A 17,891-nucleotide genomic window follows, 5' to 3' on the forward strand; every position below is an offset into this window, starting at 1 on the left:
CAACACATTTATTGTTTTAAAATAATGATGATAAATGCATTACATATTATAATAAACATATTATCTGTAAAAAATAACTATTTTCCCAAACAAAAAATTTAGTGAAAAGAGTAACATTGTTTTATATTTTGGAAAATCTCTACTGTTTGGCATAATAGAAGTCAGCCACGTTCTCACATCTGCTTCTGAATTCATCCTGTTCAGATATATTATTTTGGTTGAGGTTTTGAAGAAAATCTAGCCTCAAACAGAGATGTACCCAAAAAGAAAGAGATATTTTAATAACTTTTAGAGAATTGTTGATATTCTTTGAAACCACACCAAAACATGACAAACAGTGGTTTCTTGAAGACTATTTGCAATTTGGAAATTTAACTCATAATCAATAACTTTCATACTCCATAGTCTCATGAGAGAATGAAAATAAGAAAGGCAAATAACATTTTGATATTATTGTAAAATGCCCCCCACCTTGCAGATGCCCTGAAAGAAGCTGTGGGACGCACAGGGACCTCAGGGACTCTTTGGGCACCGCTATGTGAGCATGGTAACTCCTGATTTGGAAACTTACTTCTCTTGAATGATTGTAGATTCTATAGTCTTTATATAACATCAGAGTGGTTAAATCCTTTGCAGACTGTCACCATCTACAGACCAGCAGTTGTAAAACACTGGTCTAAAGGATCTTTAGAAAAAGACAAAGGTCATCCTTGTCAATATTCCAGTCAAACATGTGGCAAGAGGAACACTCTCTACTCTGCCACCCCCACCTTATTCATACTATTGGGAAGGTGGTGGCAGGAGCCTCCTCTAGAAGCAGAGACAGGAGAAGGACAAACCAGCCATCAGTATCCGCACCAGATTACTGCCAATTAGACTTGGCTTTCTTGTGCACTTCCAGGAAGGATACGTGAAGGGAAGCAAAGAAGCATCTAGGGTGCCTCCAGTACATTAACATCAAGTCTTTTGTAATTTTTTATTTTATTTTATGTTGAGGCATAATTGACATATAACATTATGATAATTTCAGGTGTACAACAATAATAATATATTACAAAATGATTCCCAAAGTAAGTCTAGTTAGTATTTGTCACCACACATAATTACAGAATTTCTTTTCTTATGATGAAAACTTTTACAATCTACCTTTAATGTCTTAAAATTAGGGAAACATATATGTGATGATTAACCAGCATGGAAAACAATATAAAGTCCCTTTTTTATATATTAAAAGTAAGTGATTCCAAGCCCTTAGAGCCTACTTTGATCAAAAGTTGTCTTTTTTACCTTCCTGGAGTCCTGTGCTTGCTTCAGCAAGTAACAACATCAAGGTCGTCAGCAGTGGTAATGCATAACATAACATCATTCTGATGGAGAAAACTTATTATTTTTGTCTTCTGCTGCTGCCACTGACACTTGGTGTCACTACTGTGAAACAATGGTCCAGATACTACGAAGCCAGTTGTGGCCCCTTCTCAACTCTGATGACCAATGTCTTTGTGAACTCTGACTTGTGAAAACCAAGCAAATAGAAAACCTAATACAAACACTCAACATACTAGGAATAGAAGAGAACTTCTCCAATCTGATAAAGAGCATCTAAGAAAAACTCACAGCTAATACCTAATTATTGGTGAAAGACTGAATGATTTCCACCAAAGATTAGGAACAAGACAAGGATGTCTGCTCTCTTCTTTTATTCAACATCACATGAGTAGTCTTGGCCAGGACCATTATTCCAGAAAAGAAATAAAATGCAACTAGATTAGAAAGGAAGAAATAACACTATATTTACAAATAGCATGGTTGTGTGTTTAAAAAATTTTAAGGAATACACACACACACAATTAGAACTACTAATTAGAAACAAATTTTAACAAGATTGTAGGATACAAGATCAGTATACAGAAATCAAATGTATTTCTATAAAATAGCAACAAACATTCCAAAAATATAAAGAAAAAAGTTCCATTTACAATAGCATCAAAAGAATGAACTACTTATATCTAGATTTACCAAAAGAAGTTCAAATTTATACTCTGAAAACTGTAGAGATACAAAGCCTCTCAGTTACAGGAAAGACATCAGTAAAATATCAGTATGTAAAATAGCACCTCCTCGGCTCTGGCAGGTTGCTCAGTGGTAGAGCATTAGCCCAGCATGTGGATGTCCCAGGTTCAATTCCTGGTCAGGTCAACCAGGAGAAGCGACTATCTCCTTCTTTGACCCTCTCCTTGCTTCTCTCTCTCTTTCCCTCCAGCAGCCATGGCTTGATTGATTTGAGCACGTTGTCCCCAGGCACTGAAGATGGCTCTGTGAAGCCTGTGCCTCAGGTGCTAACAATTGCTCAGTTGTGAGCATGGCCCCAGATGGGCAGAACATTAGCCCCAGACAGGGGTTGCCAGGTGGATTCCTGTTGGGGTGCATGCAGGAGTCTGTCCATCTCCCCTCCTCTCACTTAAATTAAAGTAAAATTTAATTTAATTTAAAAATGAAAGAAAATAAAACAGCGCCTCCTCAAAGTATGTTTCCTGGAATGCTACCACAACATATGCAGAAAAACAAAATTATCTGTGCTATTCCTCATTTCTCTTCTAGGTTTTTATGTCACAGAGCAGCTTATTAAATACTTTATGAAATCCTACAGTTAGGAAATCTGTTTATCTTTATTTAATTAATTCAGCAAATCCTAAATGTATTTGACCATCAATGTCTATTGATCATGAACACAGAAAGCTTATAGTCTCATTTTTCTAAAAGTTGAAAGAAATTAAACAGAACCTAAGTAAATAGAAGGATATCCCATTTTCCCATTTTAATGGATCAGAAAACAATCTTATTACCATATTTTTAACTCCATAAGATGCATATGAGCATAAGACACAACTAGGGTTTTAAGGAGGAAAATAAAAAAAATATATTCTGAAACAAATGTTAAAATATTTAATAAAATACCATATTTTTCACTCCATAAGACATATGGGGGAGGGCGACAGGATGGTGATGGAGTAGGCAGATCTACCAACTTCCATCTCCCAGAACCAAAGTGGATTACAACTTAATTTTAAGAACCATCTGGAAAAACCAACTTTGGACTAAACTAAGAGGATTCTATAACGAAAGAACATGGTGGAAGCCACACTGAGACTGGTAGGAAAAGCGGAAACATGGAGAGGGCTGCCCAGCTCCCCCGGAGCAAACGGCAGCCTGGAGAGACTCACGTGGCAGGAAGTGAGTTTAGCAGAGAGGGAGGGTCCTGAGTCCCAGGAACAAAGCCCCAGCCTGCAGCCCCAGAACCTAGAAGAGGTGTATGGACAGTATTTAGCTGGAAATAAGTCAGGATACTGTTTGTGAGAAAGAAACTGATTTCTCAGACCCAGGATTCTTCTTACAGGGACCGTGCAGAAAACCTCTCTCAAAACCACTCACTCAGGGCTCTGGGGGATGGGGAGAGAGGAGAGGACCAAAGCAGCAGGAAGAGTGTAATCTAGGAAGCAAGGGAGAAACACTTTCAGAGACAGCCACCCTAACCCCTGGGAGGAGTCACTCCCCAAATCTGAAGTGAGTATTTCCCCTGGAAACAGCAATACCAGCAAAGGGAAGCAGGACACCAGCCAAACAAGCTCCCCCTTGGCACTCAGAGCAGAGTTGCTTAGAAGGAGGGAGCTTTCGGGACTACAGTAGTGAGTCTTAGGGTCTGAGCTGCAGCACCTCCACCCATACAGCTGAGGGCTCACCCGAGGGCAGACAGTGGTGGGACACAAAAGCACAGTTACATTGGCAAGGGCAGAAGTCTGCTGGCCACAACTGAGGCCTGGGACTGAGCTCTGTCTTACCCGGCAGGGGAGAAGGGGACGCGTGAAAGTGGTCAAGCTCGGCTGTGGGCTGCCTGCAAACCAGCCTGTGGGGGAAGGGCAGGAGCCCCAGAAGGTGTGGATACCCGCCCTTGAGCAAGGGCACAGGAGTGGAGCCTCGCCATGCCCGCGGAACCGTGGCTTGTGGCCTGACACAGGAGCAGGCTCCTCTCGTGAGGGTGGAGCGAAAGCCCAGAACAGGTGGAGTCCCGCGACTGAGCATTGGCATGCAGCTCCACCCGGCCGTGGAGCCAAAGCTTGCAGCCATCCTTCGAGCAGACTCCTCCTGCAGGGGTGGGGTGAAAGCCCAGAATCAGGCAGAAACCCACAGCTGAACAAAGGTACTCACCCCTGCCTTCAGGGCCGAGCATAACACCACCCGCGGGGGTGGGGCAAAGGCCGAGGCCACCGAGGCTTGTACACCTGAGCACATGATCACAGCCCTTCCAGTGAAGTAGAGGCAGAGACCACAGCAACAGCCCTAGTGGGCTGGAAATAGCAAAGCCCATACCTGAACACCTTAGGCAGCAACAGCAGAGGGGGTGGCGTGCCTGGAGACAGACCACACCTAGGAAACACAGAGGCCACACCTAGTGGACTCCAGTGGCCAAAACCTTCTTTTACATAGACAAAATGAGAAGGCAGAGAAATGCAACACATGAATAGAGAAATCCCCAGAAAAGGACCTGAATGAGTCACATATAACCAAATTACCAGATGCAGAGTTTAAAATAACAATTGTTAGGATGCTTAAAGATCTTAGAACAATAGATTATCATTATGAACACCTAAATAAAGAGATAGCAAATATAAAAAAGGACATTGAAATAAAAACATCAGTCAGAAATGACAAATATTGATACAATATCAGAAATGAAGAACACAATGGAAGGAATTAAAAGCAGGATGGATGAAGCTGAGAATCGAATCAGCAACTTAGCGGAAAAGATAAATGAAGGCATGGAAGCAGAGCAGAAAAAAGACTCAAAAAGTATGAGGAAACTAAATTCTGTGATAACATGAAGAAATAACAGCCACATCATAGGGGTTTCTGAAGAAGAGAAAGAACAAGGGATAGAGACTTTGTTCAAACATATCATACCTGAAAACTTCCCTTAGTTAAGGCAGGAAAACATCTCAAAAGTTCAAGAAGCACAGAGAACTTCATTAAAGAGAAACCCAAAGAAATCTACACCAAGAGACATCGTAATTTAAATACCAGAGCTAAGTGATAAAGAGAAAATATTAAAAGCTGCTAGAGAAAAAAAGGCTATCACCTACAAAGGAGTCCCCATAAGGATGACTTCCGACTTCTCAACAGAAACACTTGAGGCCAAAAGGAATGGCAAGAAATATTCAAAGTAATGCAGAACAAGAATCTACAACCAAGACTACTTTATCCAGCAAGGCTATAGTTTAAATTTGAAGGAGAAATAAAAAGCTTTACAGACAAAAAAAAAAAACTCAAGGAATTCACTACAACCAAACCAATGCTACAAGAAATGCTAAGGGGCCTGTTGTAAACTAATCAAAGGGGGAAAAAATATATAGCAAAAGAGGAATACAGTTTTAAAGAACAAAATGAAAATAAACAACTACATGGCAATAATAACCTTAAATGTAAATGGTAAATGATCCGATCAAAAGACACAGGGTAGCTGTGTGGATAAGAAAACAGGACCCATACATATGCTGCCTACAAGAGAAACACCTTAAAAGATGCACATAGAGTGAAGATAAAAGGATGGAAAAAATATTTCACATAAATGGAAATGAAAGAAAAGCTGGCTTACCAGTACTTATATCAGACAAAATGGACTTTAAAACAAAGGTTCTAGTAAGAGATAAAGAAGGTCCCTACATAATGATAAAGGGAGCAATCCAACAGGAAGAGATAACCATTATAAATATCTATGCACCTAATATAGGAGCACCTAAATATATAAAGATTTTGATGGATTTAAAGTGTGAGATCAACAGCAATACTATAATAGTAGGGGATTTCAATACCTCACATCACTAGATAGATCCTCAAGAAGAAAATTAACAAAGACACAGCAGACTTAAAGGACACACTAGATCAACTTGATTTAATAGGTATTTCAGGATTTTTCACCCTAAAGCAGCAGAATATACATTCTTTTCAAGTGCTCATGGTACATTCTCTAGGATAGACCACATGTTAGGGCACAAAAGTGGTCTCAATAAATTTAAGAAGATTGAAATCATATTGAGCACTTTCTCTGATCACAGTGGCATGAAACTAGAAATCAACCACAAGAGAAAAACGAAAAATTACTCAATCACTTGGAAACTAAATAGCATGCTATTAAATAATGAATGGGTTAACAATGAGATCAAAGAAGAAATTTAAAAATTCCTAGAAACGAACGATAATGAGCATACATCAACTTAAAATTTATGGGAAACAGCAAAAGCAGTCCTGAGAGGGAAGTTCATAGCATTACAGGCATACCTTTAGAAGCTAGAAAAAGGTCAAAAAAACAACTTGACACTGCATCTAAAAGAACTAAAAAAATGAAAGCAAGTAAAGCCCAGAGGTAGTATAAGGAAGGAAATAATAAAGATCAGAGCAGAAATAAATGACAGAGGCTAAAGAAACAATACAGAGGATCAATAAAACCAGGAGCTGGTTTTTTGAAAAGGTAAACAAGATTGATGAACTTTTAACCAGACTCACCAAGAAAAAAAGAGGACTCAAATGAATAAAATTAGAAATGAGAGTGGAGAAATAACTGACACAACAAACTCATAATATTGTAAGAAAACACTATGAAGAACTTTATGCTAAAAAACTAGACAACCTAGATGTAATGGACAAATTCCTTGAAACATGATATTTCAAATATAATATCGCTTCTCAGCCTTTTGGCTAAGATTAAGTGTAGTATCTGTTCTTATCAGTTTAATATCAGATAAGTCCTCTATCCAAATATTAATCTGGAAGAATCAGAAAACCTAAACAGACTAATTACAATAAATGAGATCAAAACAGTTATCAAAAAACTCCCCCAAAAGAAAAGGGGCCTGATAGCTTCACAAGTGAATTCTACCAAATATTCAAAGAACTAATTCTTATCCTCAAGCTATTTCAAAAAGTTCAAGAGGAAGGAAGACTTTCAAACTACTTTTATTAGGAGAGCACAATTCTGATTCCAAAACCAGGCAAAGCCAACACAAAGAAAATTGTAGGCCAATATCCCTGATGAATTTAGATGCTAAAATCCTCAACAAAATAGGATCCAGCAATATATGAAAAAAAAATCATACACCATGCTCAAGTGGGATTTATTCTGGGAAAGCAAGGCTGGTACAATATTTGCAAATCAATCAATGTGATTCATCACAAAAGGAAGGAGGAAAACCACATGATAATTTCAATAGATGCAGAAAAAGCATTTGATAAAATCCAGCACCCATTCATGATCAAAACTCTAAGCAAAGTGGGAATACAGGGACCATACCTCAACATGATAAAGGCCATCTATGACAAACCCACAGCCAACATCATACTCAATGGGCAAAAATTAAAAGCAATCCTCTTAAGATCAGGAACAAGGCAGAGGTGCCCCCTTTCACCACTCTTAAGCAACATAGTTCTGGAAGTCCTAGCCACAGCAATCAGACAAGAAGAAGAAATAAAAGGCATCCAAATTGGAAAAGAAGTAGTAAAACTCATTTGTAGATGATATGATATTGTATACAGAAAACCCTAAAGTCTCAGTCAAAAAACTGATAAATGAATTCAGCAAGGTGGAAGGATATAAAATTAGTACACAGAAATCAGAGGCATTTTATACACTTACAATGAACTGTCAGAAAGAGAAATTAAGGAAGCAATCCCCTTCACCATTGCAACCAAAAAAATAAAGTACCTAGGAATAAATTTAACCAGGGAGATTAAATACTTGTACTCATAAAATTATAAAACATTGATAAAAGAAATCAGGGAAGATGCAAACAAGTGGAAGCATATACTGTGCTCATGGTTAGGAAGAATAAACATCATTAAAATGTTTATATTACCCAAAGCAATTTATAAATTCAATGCAATACCGATTAAAATACCAATAATTTACTTCAAAGATATAGAACACATATTCCAAAAATTTATATGGAATCAAAAGAACACGAATAGCCTGAGCAATCTTGAAAAGGAAGAATAAAGTGGAAGGTATCACAGTTCCATATATCAAGTTATACTACAAGGCCATTGTACTCAAAACAGCCTGGTACTGGCATAAGAACAGGCATATGGATTAATGGAACAGAACAGAGAACCCAGAAATAAACCCTTTTTCTGGTTTATTTCTTTATCCACACTTTTATGGATAACTGATATTTGACAAAGGAGGTAAGAGCATACAATGGAGTAAAGACAGCCTCTTCAACAAATAGTGTTGGGAAAATTGGACAGCTATTTGCAAAAAAATGAAACTAGATCAGCAACTTACAGCATTCACAAAAATAAACTCAAAATGGATAAAAGACTTAAATGTAAGCCATAAAGCCATAAGCGTCTTAGAAGAAAACTTAGGCAGTAAGCTCTCTGACAGCTCTCACAGCAATATATTTGCTGATTTATCTCCACGGGCAAGTGAAATAAAAGACAGGATAAGCGAATGGGACTATATCAAACTAAAAAGCTTTTGCACAGCTAGAGACAATAAGAACAGAATAAAAAGATAACTATACAATGGGGAACATATTTGACAATACTTGTGCTACAGGGTTAATAACCAAAATTTATAAAGAACTTGTAAAACTCAATACCTGGAAGACAAACAATCCAATCAAAAAATGGGCAAAAGAAATGAATAGACATTTCTCCAAAGAGGATATACAGATGGCTAATAGGCATATGAAAAAATGCTCAACATCACTAATCATTAGAGAAATGTAGATTAAAACCACAATGAGATATCACCTCACACAGGTCAAAATGGCGCTCATCAACAAAACAACACAGAATAAGTGCTGGCGAGGATGTGGAGAATAGGGAACCCTCCTGTACTGCTGGTGGGAATGCAGACTGGTGCAGCTTCTGTGGAAAACAGTATGGAGATTCCTCAAAAAACTAAAAATCGAACTGCCTTTTCACCCAGCTATCCCACTTTTAGGAATATACCCCAAGAACAGCATAGCACTGTTTCAAAAGAAATACACCCCCATATTTATGGCCGTATTGTTCACAATAATGAAGATCTGGCAACAGCCCATGCGTCCGTCAGTGGACGAGTGGATTAAAGAGCTTAGTACATATATACATACTATGGAATAGTAGTCAGTCATAAGAAATGATGACATTGTTTCATTTACAACAACATGGATGGACCTTGATAACATACTGAGCGAAATAAGTAAATCAGAAGAAACTTAGAACTATATGATTCCATACATAGGTGGGACATAAAAATGAGACTGAGAGACATGGACAAGAGTGTGGTGGTTATGGGGTGGGGGGAGGAGAGGGAGGGGTGGGGGGGAGGGGAGGGGCTCAAAGAAAACCAGTTAGAAGGTGACGGAAGATAATTTGACTTTGGGTGATGGGAATGCAGCATAATCAAATGTCAAAATAACCTGGAGATGTTCTTCTGAACATATGTACCTTGATTTATTAATGTCACCCCATTAAAATTAATTTAATAAAAAGACACGGGCATTTTCCCCTCCACTTTGGGGGAAAAATACGGTAATGTGATAGTTCTTGCCAAATCTATAGATTCAATGCACTCTCTATAAAAATCCTAGATTATTTCTTTGTGGAAATTGACAAGCTTATCCTAAAATGTATGTATAAGTTCAAGGCACCCAAAATAGCCAAAACAATCTTGAAGAAAAAGAGCAAAGTGAGTGAACTCACACTTCCCATTTTCAAAACTTACTGCAAAGCTACAGTAATCAGTACACTGTGGTTACTGGCTGGCATAAAGATAGAAAAATTTATCAAAAGAATGGAATTAGGCATGCAGAAATAAGCTTTTTAGCCTGATCTTACAGTGGCACTGTGGATAGAGCATCAGACTGGAACGCAGAGGACTCAGGTTCAAATCTCCGAGGTTGCTGGCTTGAGTGCAGGCTCATCTGGCTTGAGTGTAGGGTCACTGGCTTGAGCGTGGGATCATAGATATGACCCTATGGTCACTGGCTTGAGTGCAAAGTCACTGGCTTGAGCAAGAGGTCACTCATTCTGCTGTAGCCCCCTGGTAAAGACACATATGAGAAAGGAATCAATGAACAACTAAAGTGCCACAACAAAGAATTAATGCTTTTTATCTCCCTTCCTGCCGGTCTGTCCTTATTTGTCCCTCTCTCTGTCTCTGTCTCTCTTGATAAATAAATAAATAAACCTGCTATAGTTGATTGATTTTTGATAAGAGTGTAAATATAATTCAGTGGTCAGTAGTCTTTTCAACAAATCGTACTGGGGCAACAGGATAGCCACATGCAAAAAAATGAAGTTGAACCCCTTCCTCACCCTACATATAAAAACTAACTCAAAATAGATCAAAGACTAAGTGTGTAACAGCTAAAACAATAAAACTTGCAGAAGAGAATATAGGTATAAATCTTCATTACCTTGGGTTGTGCCTCTTAGTTGTGACACCAAAAATACAACGAATAGAAAAACTGGATAAACCAGATGCTATTAAAATTAAAAATGTTTGTGTTTCAAAGAAAATATAACCCACAAAATAGGAGATATATTTATGGAAATTTTGAACCTAGTATGTATAAAAGAACTGTTACAACTCCATTATAAAAAGACAGATAACCTAAGTTCAAAATGGGCAAGAAGTTGAAAAGACAGCTCTCTAAAGAAGATATACAAATGGCAAATAAACACAAGAAAAGATTATCAACATCACCAGTGATTTAGGAAATGCAAATTAAGACTACAATGAGATGCCACTTCACACTCACCAGGACACCTATAATCACAAGGACAGACAGTAATCACAAAGACAGAGTAACAACAACAAAAAACTGTAACAAGTGTTAACTAAGATGTTAGAAATAAGGAATGGTATGGATGCTGTGGAAAACAGTTCACTTGTTTCTCAAATGTGAAACACAAAGTTATTATAGTCCCTGGAATTCTCAGTCCTTGGTATATTTATTGCAAAGAGAAATGAAAATGTATGTTCACACAAAACACAAAGCGTTAGCGTGACCAGGTGGTGGTCCCGTGGATAGAGTGTTGGACTGGGACATAGATGACCCAGTTTCAAAACCCTGAGGTCGCCAGCTTGAGTGTGGGCTCATCTGGTTTGAGCAAGGCTCACCAGCTTGAGCCCAAGATTGCTGGTTTGAGCAAGGGGTCACTTGGTCAGCTGGAGCCCCACAGTCAAGGCACATATGCAAAATCAATCAATGAGCAACTAAGGTGCCTCAATGAAGAATTGATGCTTCTCATCTCTCTTCCTGTCTCTGTTCCTATCTGTCCCTCTCTCTTTTCTGTCTCTGTCTGTCACACAAAAAAAGAAAAAAACAAAAATACACAAATCTTTATTGTGGCATTATTTATAATAGTCAAAAAGTGGAAACACCCCACATCTTTATTAACCAATGAAGGGATAAACAAAAGTGGTATATCCATATATGGTACTAGGCCTAAAATTAAACCTCAATATTATATGCTGCTTTAACATTTGGTAAAAGTAAGAGGGCCTCAAATGGCCTAACTGCAAGTTTCTCCTACCAACTCTACCTATTGAAAAGGTCCCCTAGTCAAACAACTCTTCTTATCAAAGGGACCGGGCACAGTTCCTGGTTACCTCTAGCAGGTTTCAAGTCTTTTTTCAATGTGCAGAATTATTTAAACAAGCTTATAACATCCTCCTATGGGAATCAGGGAACATCTCACCTAAATATTATGACGGCTGCCTCCCACAGCTAAGATATGGAAGCAACCCAAGTGCCCATGAATAAATGACTGAATAAAGGAACGGTACATATGCACAATGGAATACTATTCAGCCATAAAAAAGAATGAAATTTCACCATTTGTGAAAACATGGATGGACCTAGAGTATTGTACTAAATGAAATAAGTCAGACAGAAAAAGACAAATACTATATGATTTCTCTTCTATGTAGAATCCAAAGAACAAAATAAACAAAATAGAAACAGACTCATAGATACAGAGAATAGACTAATTATTGCCAGAGTTGGGTGAGGGTATTGAGGAACTGGTAAAAACGGTGAAGGGATTAATAAGTACAAACTGGTAGTTACAAAACAGTCGCAGGGATGTAAAGTACAGCATAAGGAATATAGTCAATAATATTGTAATGACTGTGTATGGTGCCAGGGGGTACTTGAAATATTAGGGGGATCACTTTGTAAAATAAAAGATTGTTTTATCACTACACTGTGCACCTGCCACTGACACAGAATAATTCTGAATATAAACTAACTGACAAGTAAAATTAAAAAAAGTCAAACTATAAAGATCCAAAATTAAAAGTAAAAAATTTTCTCTATTATCATGTCACTCTGTTCCAGTTGCTAGAGACAAGTTTTATGATTGTGCTTGTATGTTGGTTTTTAGTTCTTCTGGTTATTGCTAGTATCTGTAAAAACATACATTTATTACTGTATTTTACATATATATCAACTTTGAACATTATTTGCCAACTCATTAGCAAGATTTTATTAGCCATGACCTTCCAGCTTTCTGTTCCAACTTCACTCCTGGTTTTCATTAGTTTATATAATTTTGTTTTACCATGTCATGGTTTATGGAATTGCATTATCCTATAACTATAATTATGCTTTCTTTGCTTTGTCTGGGGGTTGAGTATTAAAATGTAAGCCCATTATGCAAGACTTCCAATATCAAGGATCATTTATAGTGGAATTCAATGGCATAATTGGGCCCATGGAGAAGGACCAATACATACATCATACATCATGACCCTCCACTATTCAAAGTAAAACATTCCAAGCATCAGAGTTAATTTCTTTATATTTTCTTTACTTCTTCTAGAACAGTGTTTCTCAAACTTTAATGTGCTTGGGAATCACCTGAGGATCTTATTAAAATACATATTCTGATTTTGTAGAAACAAAAGTGCATTACTAACATCCCTCTAGGTGACAGAATTGATATTGGTTGCTTTGAGCAGCCAAGTTCTTGAGAAGCAATGGTTCTTAAAGTGTGAACTCTGGACCAACAGCATTAGCACCACTTGGCAGCTTGTTAGAAAGACACATTATCAGGCCCCATGCAAGACCCTCTGGCTGAGAAACTGGCTGGGAAGCCCAACAATCTGAGGTTTTCTAACAAGCCCTCCAGGTGTTTATACTGCACACTTAAGTTTGAGAATCACTGTTGTAGAACATACTCAACTGCCACTGTTCTCTGTATCCTCTTTTTGCTTTTTATATTTTCTTTTTATTTTGCTGGAATACTTCCTTGAGCATTTTTTTCCCACTTATGTTTATGGATATCCTGGACTGTCTTTGGTCATCTGCTTGATTGAAAATTTGGTACAAGGTGAAATAATAGATTTAAAATCATTTTCCCTAATGACTTTGAAAACCCCATTTTACTGTCTTCTCACATCAGTTTTGCTACTGATAAGATTGATAATAGCATCATATATTTGGAGAGGTAAATAATATTTTATTTTCCCTCTGTCTCTCGAAGCTTATAAGGTTTTTCCTTGATCCTTGGTGTTCTGAAATTTTACCAGGCTGCATCCAGATGAGACAATTTTATTCTTTCATTTTGTTTGGCATTTGCTCTACTTTTAAATCAGAAAATGTATTACTTTTCTCATCTTAGTAAAACTTTTTTTTTATATATCATGTGAGAGTCAGGGAGGCAGAGAGACAGACTCCCGCATGTGTCCCAACTGGGATCCACCCGGCAACCCAGGTCTGGGGCTGATGCTCTGCCCATCTGGGGCCACTGTTCTGTTGCTCGACAACCAAGCTATTTTAGCACCTGAGGCAGGCCATGCAGCCACCTGAGGAGGCTCATTTGAGCCATGGCTGCAAGAGGTAACAAGAGGAAGAGGGGGAGAGACAGACAGACAGACAGACAGACAGAGAAGGTGAGGGGGACTTCTCATTTCTAGTGCCCTGACTAGAAATTGAACCCAGGACTTCCACACACCAGGCTGACACTCAACCTCTGAGCCAACCGGCCAGGGCCATAAAATTTTTATTCCTTCTTATTTATCATTATATCTCTGTTCTCTGCTCCAGATCTCCTACATCTGTTCTCTACTTCACTTAAATATCCTCATATTTTGTTTTGCTTGTTTAAAGTAATTTTCTTTTATTTGTTTAGATTGCTTATTGAAAAGATACTGGGATGGTGGGGATATCTCACAGAATCCAAAAGAAAGTTGAAGAAAAATTATTTGGGCAGGGTCGAACTAGGGCAACATGAAGGATGCCCCGGGCCACAGGCGCTATAGGGCCTTCTCTCTGTAACCTTGCCAGGAAAATAGAGGTTCACATTTCAATTTCAGACCTGTGACTCTTTAATTGGCAAACTGAGTTCAGGAGACCAAACCTATACCATGGGCTGTGTTAAAAGACAAATACCGTATGATTTCACTTACATGCGAAATCTAATGAACAAACAAAGTAGAAACAGACTCATAGATACAGAGACTAGACTGACAGCTGTCGGGGGAAGGGCTTTGGAGGACTGGGTAAGAAAGGGGAAGGGATGAAGCAGTGAAAATTGGTAGTTGCAGAATAGTCACTTAGATGTAGATTACAGTGGGGAGAATATAGCCAGCAGTACCACAATGAATAGTATGGGCCAAGGATTACTTGAAACAGAGGGGAATGACTCTGTAAAGTACATGATTTTCTAGCCACTTTGCTGTACATCTAAAACTAATACAAAATAAATTGAATGTAAACTGTAATTGAAAAATAAATTTTAAAAATGCATTTGAATTCCCAAAGTCAGAATAATGAATAAACTTTCAGAATATAACAACAAAAAAGATAAACTGAAGCATATTAAAAATTTTAAGATTTTATTTGAGCAAAAATGCTGAACCCAAAACTTAAAGTCTCCAAAGGAGGTTCTATACTTCTGATGGCCACAGGGGCCTGGTCATGCCTGTCCACCCATGGGATTCAGTTGTGGAACCTGGAACCACGACCTTGACATGCACAGCTGTGCTCTGCCCAGCGGTTTCTCTGTCACCCACCATCAGGAGTAGCTTGTAAAGACAATGAAGGCTCCTATTAGTAAAATTCTTCAGGGTTTTTTTAAGTTCTTAAGTGTGTCTATTCCACGTGTTCTTTGAGAACCTGTCAAGTATTTACATAGGTAAGTGACGGGTATGAAAAAGCATGGAAATTGGTCAGATTGTCATTGTATTTAAATATAATTAAATATAAAAATTAGTTTCAAATTATTTAGAAAGAGATAAAATGATGTTTCTTCAAACAGAAAGGTGCTAACTTCTGACACAGCCCATTATTCACATACAACTATTGCTTTACACATACTGCCTCTTTTCTATTTAATATTTCAGCTTAAAATATAACTTTTGAAGGCATTCAATGATGTCATGCAAAGTTGAATGATGTTGCTTTGGTTTCAGATGATGGGGCGCTTCTTTAGCGGTCTGGCGCAGTCAGGGGCCTGGTGCTGCTTTGATGAATTCAATCGAATTGACATAGAAGTCCTTTCAGTCATCGCACAGCAACTCATTACCATTAGGAATGCCAAAGCCACAAAGGTAGGGCATGGGGCAACATTCTGTGAAGGTAGCACTTCTTCAGTTTGTAATTAATGTACCGCATGCTGTGTTTTTGGAAGGACAGTGTGAACTTTAGCTTGCCTGTGACGTGTTTCCAGTGTAATCACTGGGCACTACAGTAACACAACTTGGTTGGGAGAATTCGTTCCTCATCCAGGCAACACAGAAACAACTGCACGTCAGACATTGTGCTGGGACCTGGGGCACAGTTCCTGCCCTCGCGCAACTCTGTTCTTCTTCACACACACACACACACACACACACACACACACACACACTCTCTCTCTCTTATGCACACACATACACATCTATTTTCTTCCTCACCTTTCTTGTTCTTGCCTCTAACATTTACTTCCCTGCTAAGTTTCTCTGGTGCTGCTTCTTCTGGGCTCCTCTGCCTTCATAATGGCCCCCAGGTTCAGCCTGGTGCTGGCGGAACATGGGAGAGGGTGCTGGGGACTCCGGGGGATCCCCGGCTCTCCAGAACTCACTGAACAGGAGAAGCTGAGGAATATAGGATCAGATGAAGATACAAATGTGGCCCCACCATTTCAAAATATTTCAGCCCATAGGAGCATGTTCTTGAAGAATAGTTTTATACCGGGCAGCTGATCACGGTGAAGGGTGAACCAAGTCCCCTAAGACTCTGTGTTGACCTTCTGATATATGGTCACAAGATCACCAAAGGGCAGACTAATGTTCAGACTATATAAACCAGACTAGCTTTGCCAGTGGTTTAGTATTTACACAGCCACTGCCCCAGGTCCCTGAAGGGTCCCCACCACTAACTTGGCCCCTTGCTGAAGAGCCCCTGACCTCCTCAGGATCCAGCTATAAGGGTTTATGCTGACATAGCAAGGGGGTCCCTGGACCCTGCTTGGGCTCCAAGGGACAGGGGCCATGCTCACTGGAAGGATCCCTGCAGAAGAGTTGTTAATGTGTGATTATCACCTCTGTGAAAACAGCAAACTATAGAACAAGTAAAAGAATGCCAAAATTGGAATTTAACGAGCTGCTAAATTGTACAGGTTGTTGTACTTTACACTCACTTATTTTATCTTTACACCAAACCTATGTAAAGTAGATGGCATTTTCCCCAGGTTATGTACAGGTGGAAAGGATTCAAAGGAATTTTGAAGTATTTCTGGGAACACCACGGACCTAAGTTTGTGTGACTGTAAAGTATGCATTCCTTTAACTACATACTCCCTTGCCTTCTCTGAGAGGCCTGTATTAAATGCAGGGTCCTCCAGATACAGCACAACTCATAGGTCATTATCACCTTGCTGAGTAGCTGTGAGCAAGAATGGGGTGAAAGGAGGAAGGATCACAGAGAATGGAGGACAAGTCAAAGCCTGGCCAAGTAGAGAGTACCCCTGTGAGGTCAGAGAAAGGTGGAGGACACCAGAGACCAACAAGTCTCATCCTCAAGTTGTAGTGGCCAGATGAGATAGTTGGAATATGACCTATTCCCTGGAATGGATGAAAAAACTAAAGAATGGAAATTTACAGGTTTGAATAACACAAATAGCAATTTAGTAGCAGCAGGACCAGTCTCCAGTTGTACCATCCAGCATGTTCTCCTCCAGGACATGATACATCTCCCAGCTCTGTCCCATCTTCCCCTGTATTCTTCGTGATCTTAATACTGCCTTCATCTAGTGGCCCAGCTAGACCCTAAATTCATCTTGGATCTTCCCCATTACTGTCAACCCCAGAATCTAAGCCATCAATCACCAAGTCCACTTAATTTTTTCTGCTAGCTGCCCCTTGCCCCCAATGATAATCCCATAATTCTGGCTCTTATCATTCCCCCCCAATAACAATTCCTTACTGGACCCCCTGTCCAGCCTCTCTACTACCATCTTTGACCCTGACACTCTGCTCAAAAGTTTTCTCTGCTTCCTCCTCCCCAATAGGACAAAATCTAAATTCCTTAATCTAAAATGCAAAATTCCTGATGCTCAGGCCCGACCTACTTACACTTTCCTCAAAGAACTTTACCGCTGGGCAGAGTGAATAGCTGGTCATTCCCTGTACATGCAGTGTAATTTGTTTCTGCTCCCTTTGACTGGAGTAGCTGTCCCCACTTGTCCATGTGAAATGCCCCTCCTCCTTCTTCAGTTCTCCAGCAGGCTTCCTGCTCCTCCAGTGGGCTCTGCTCCCAGTGGGCTTTGCACACACCTCCATTCCAGCCTCAATTGCACAGCATGGTCATGGTTTGCAGGCTTGAGTCAGCAAGCCCAGAAACTTCCAGAGGGCTCAGAAATGA

At 39.2% G+C, this 17,891-nt stretch overlaps 1 protein-coding gene and 1 pseudogene across 1 annotated transcript in view; both read left to right on the forward strand.

The window, feature by feature from the left end:
- The window catches only part of DNAH6 (dynein axonemal heavy chain 6), a 319,440-nt gene that overhangs the window by 115,320 nt on the left and 186,229 nt on the right, over window positions 1-17,891 (forward strand). The window contains exon 30 of the mRNA XM_066267533.1: window positions 15,461-15,598. Coding sequence (XP_066123630.1) covers window positions 15,461-15,598 — 138 coding nt within the window. The remainder of the gene's footprint in view (window positions 1-15,460; window positions 15,599-17,891) is intronic.
- On the forward strand, window positions 6,728-6,837 carry LOC136332510 (U2 spliceosomal RNA; annotated as a pseudogene).

The sequence above is a fragment of the Saccopteryx bilineata genome, chromosome 3 (genome assembly GCF_036850765.1).
Source record: "Saccopteryx bilineata isolate mSacBil1 chromosome 3, mSacBil1_pri_phased_curated, whole genome shotgun sequence".
Classification (NCBI taxonomy): domain Eukaryota; kingdom Metazoa; phylum Chordata; class Mammalia; order Chiroptera; family Emballonuridae; genus Saccopteryx; species Saccopteryx bilineata.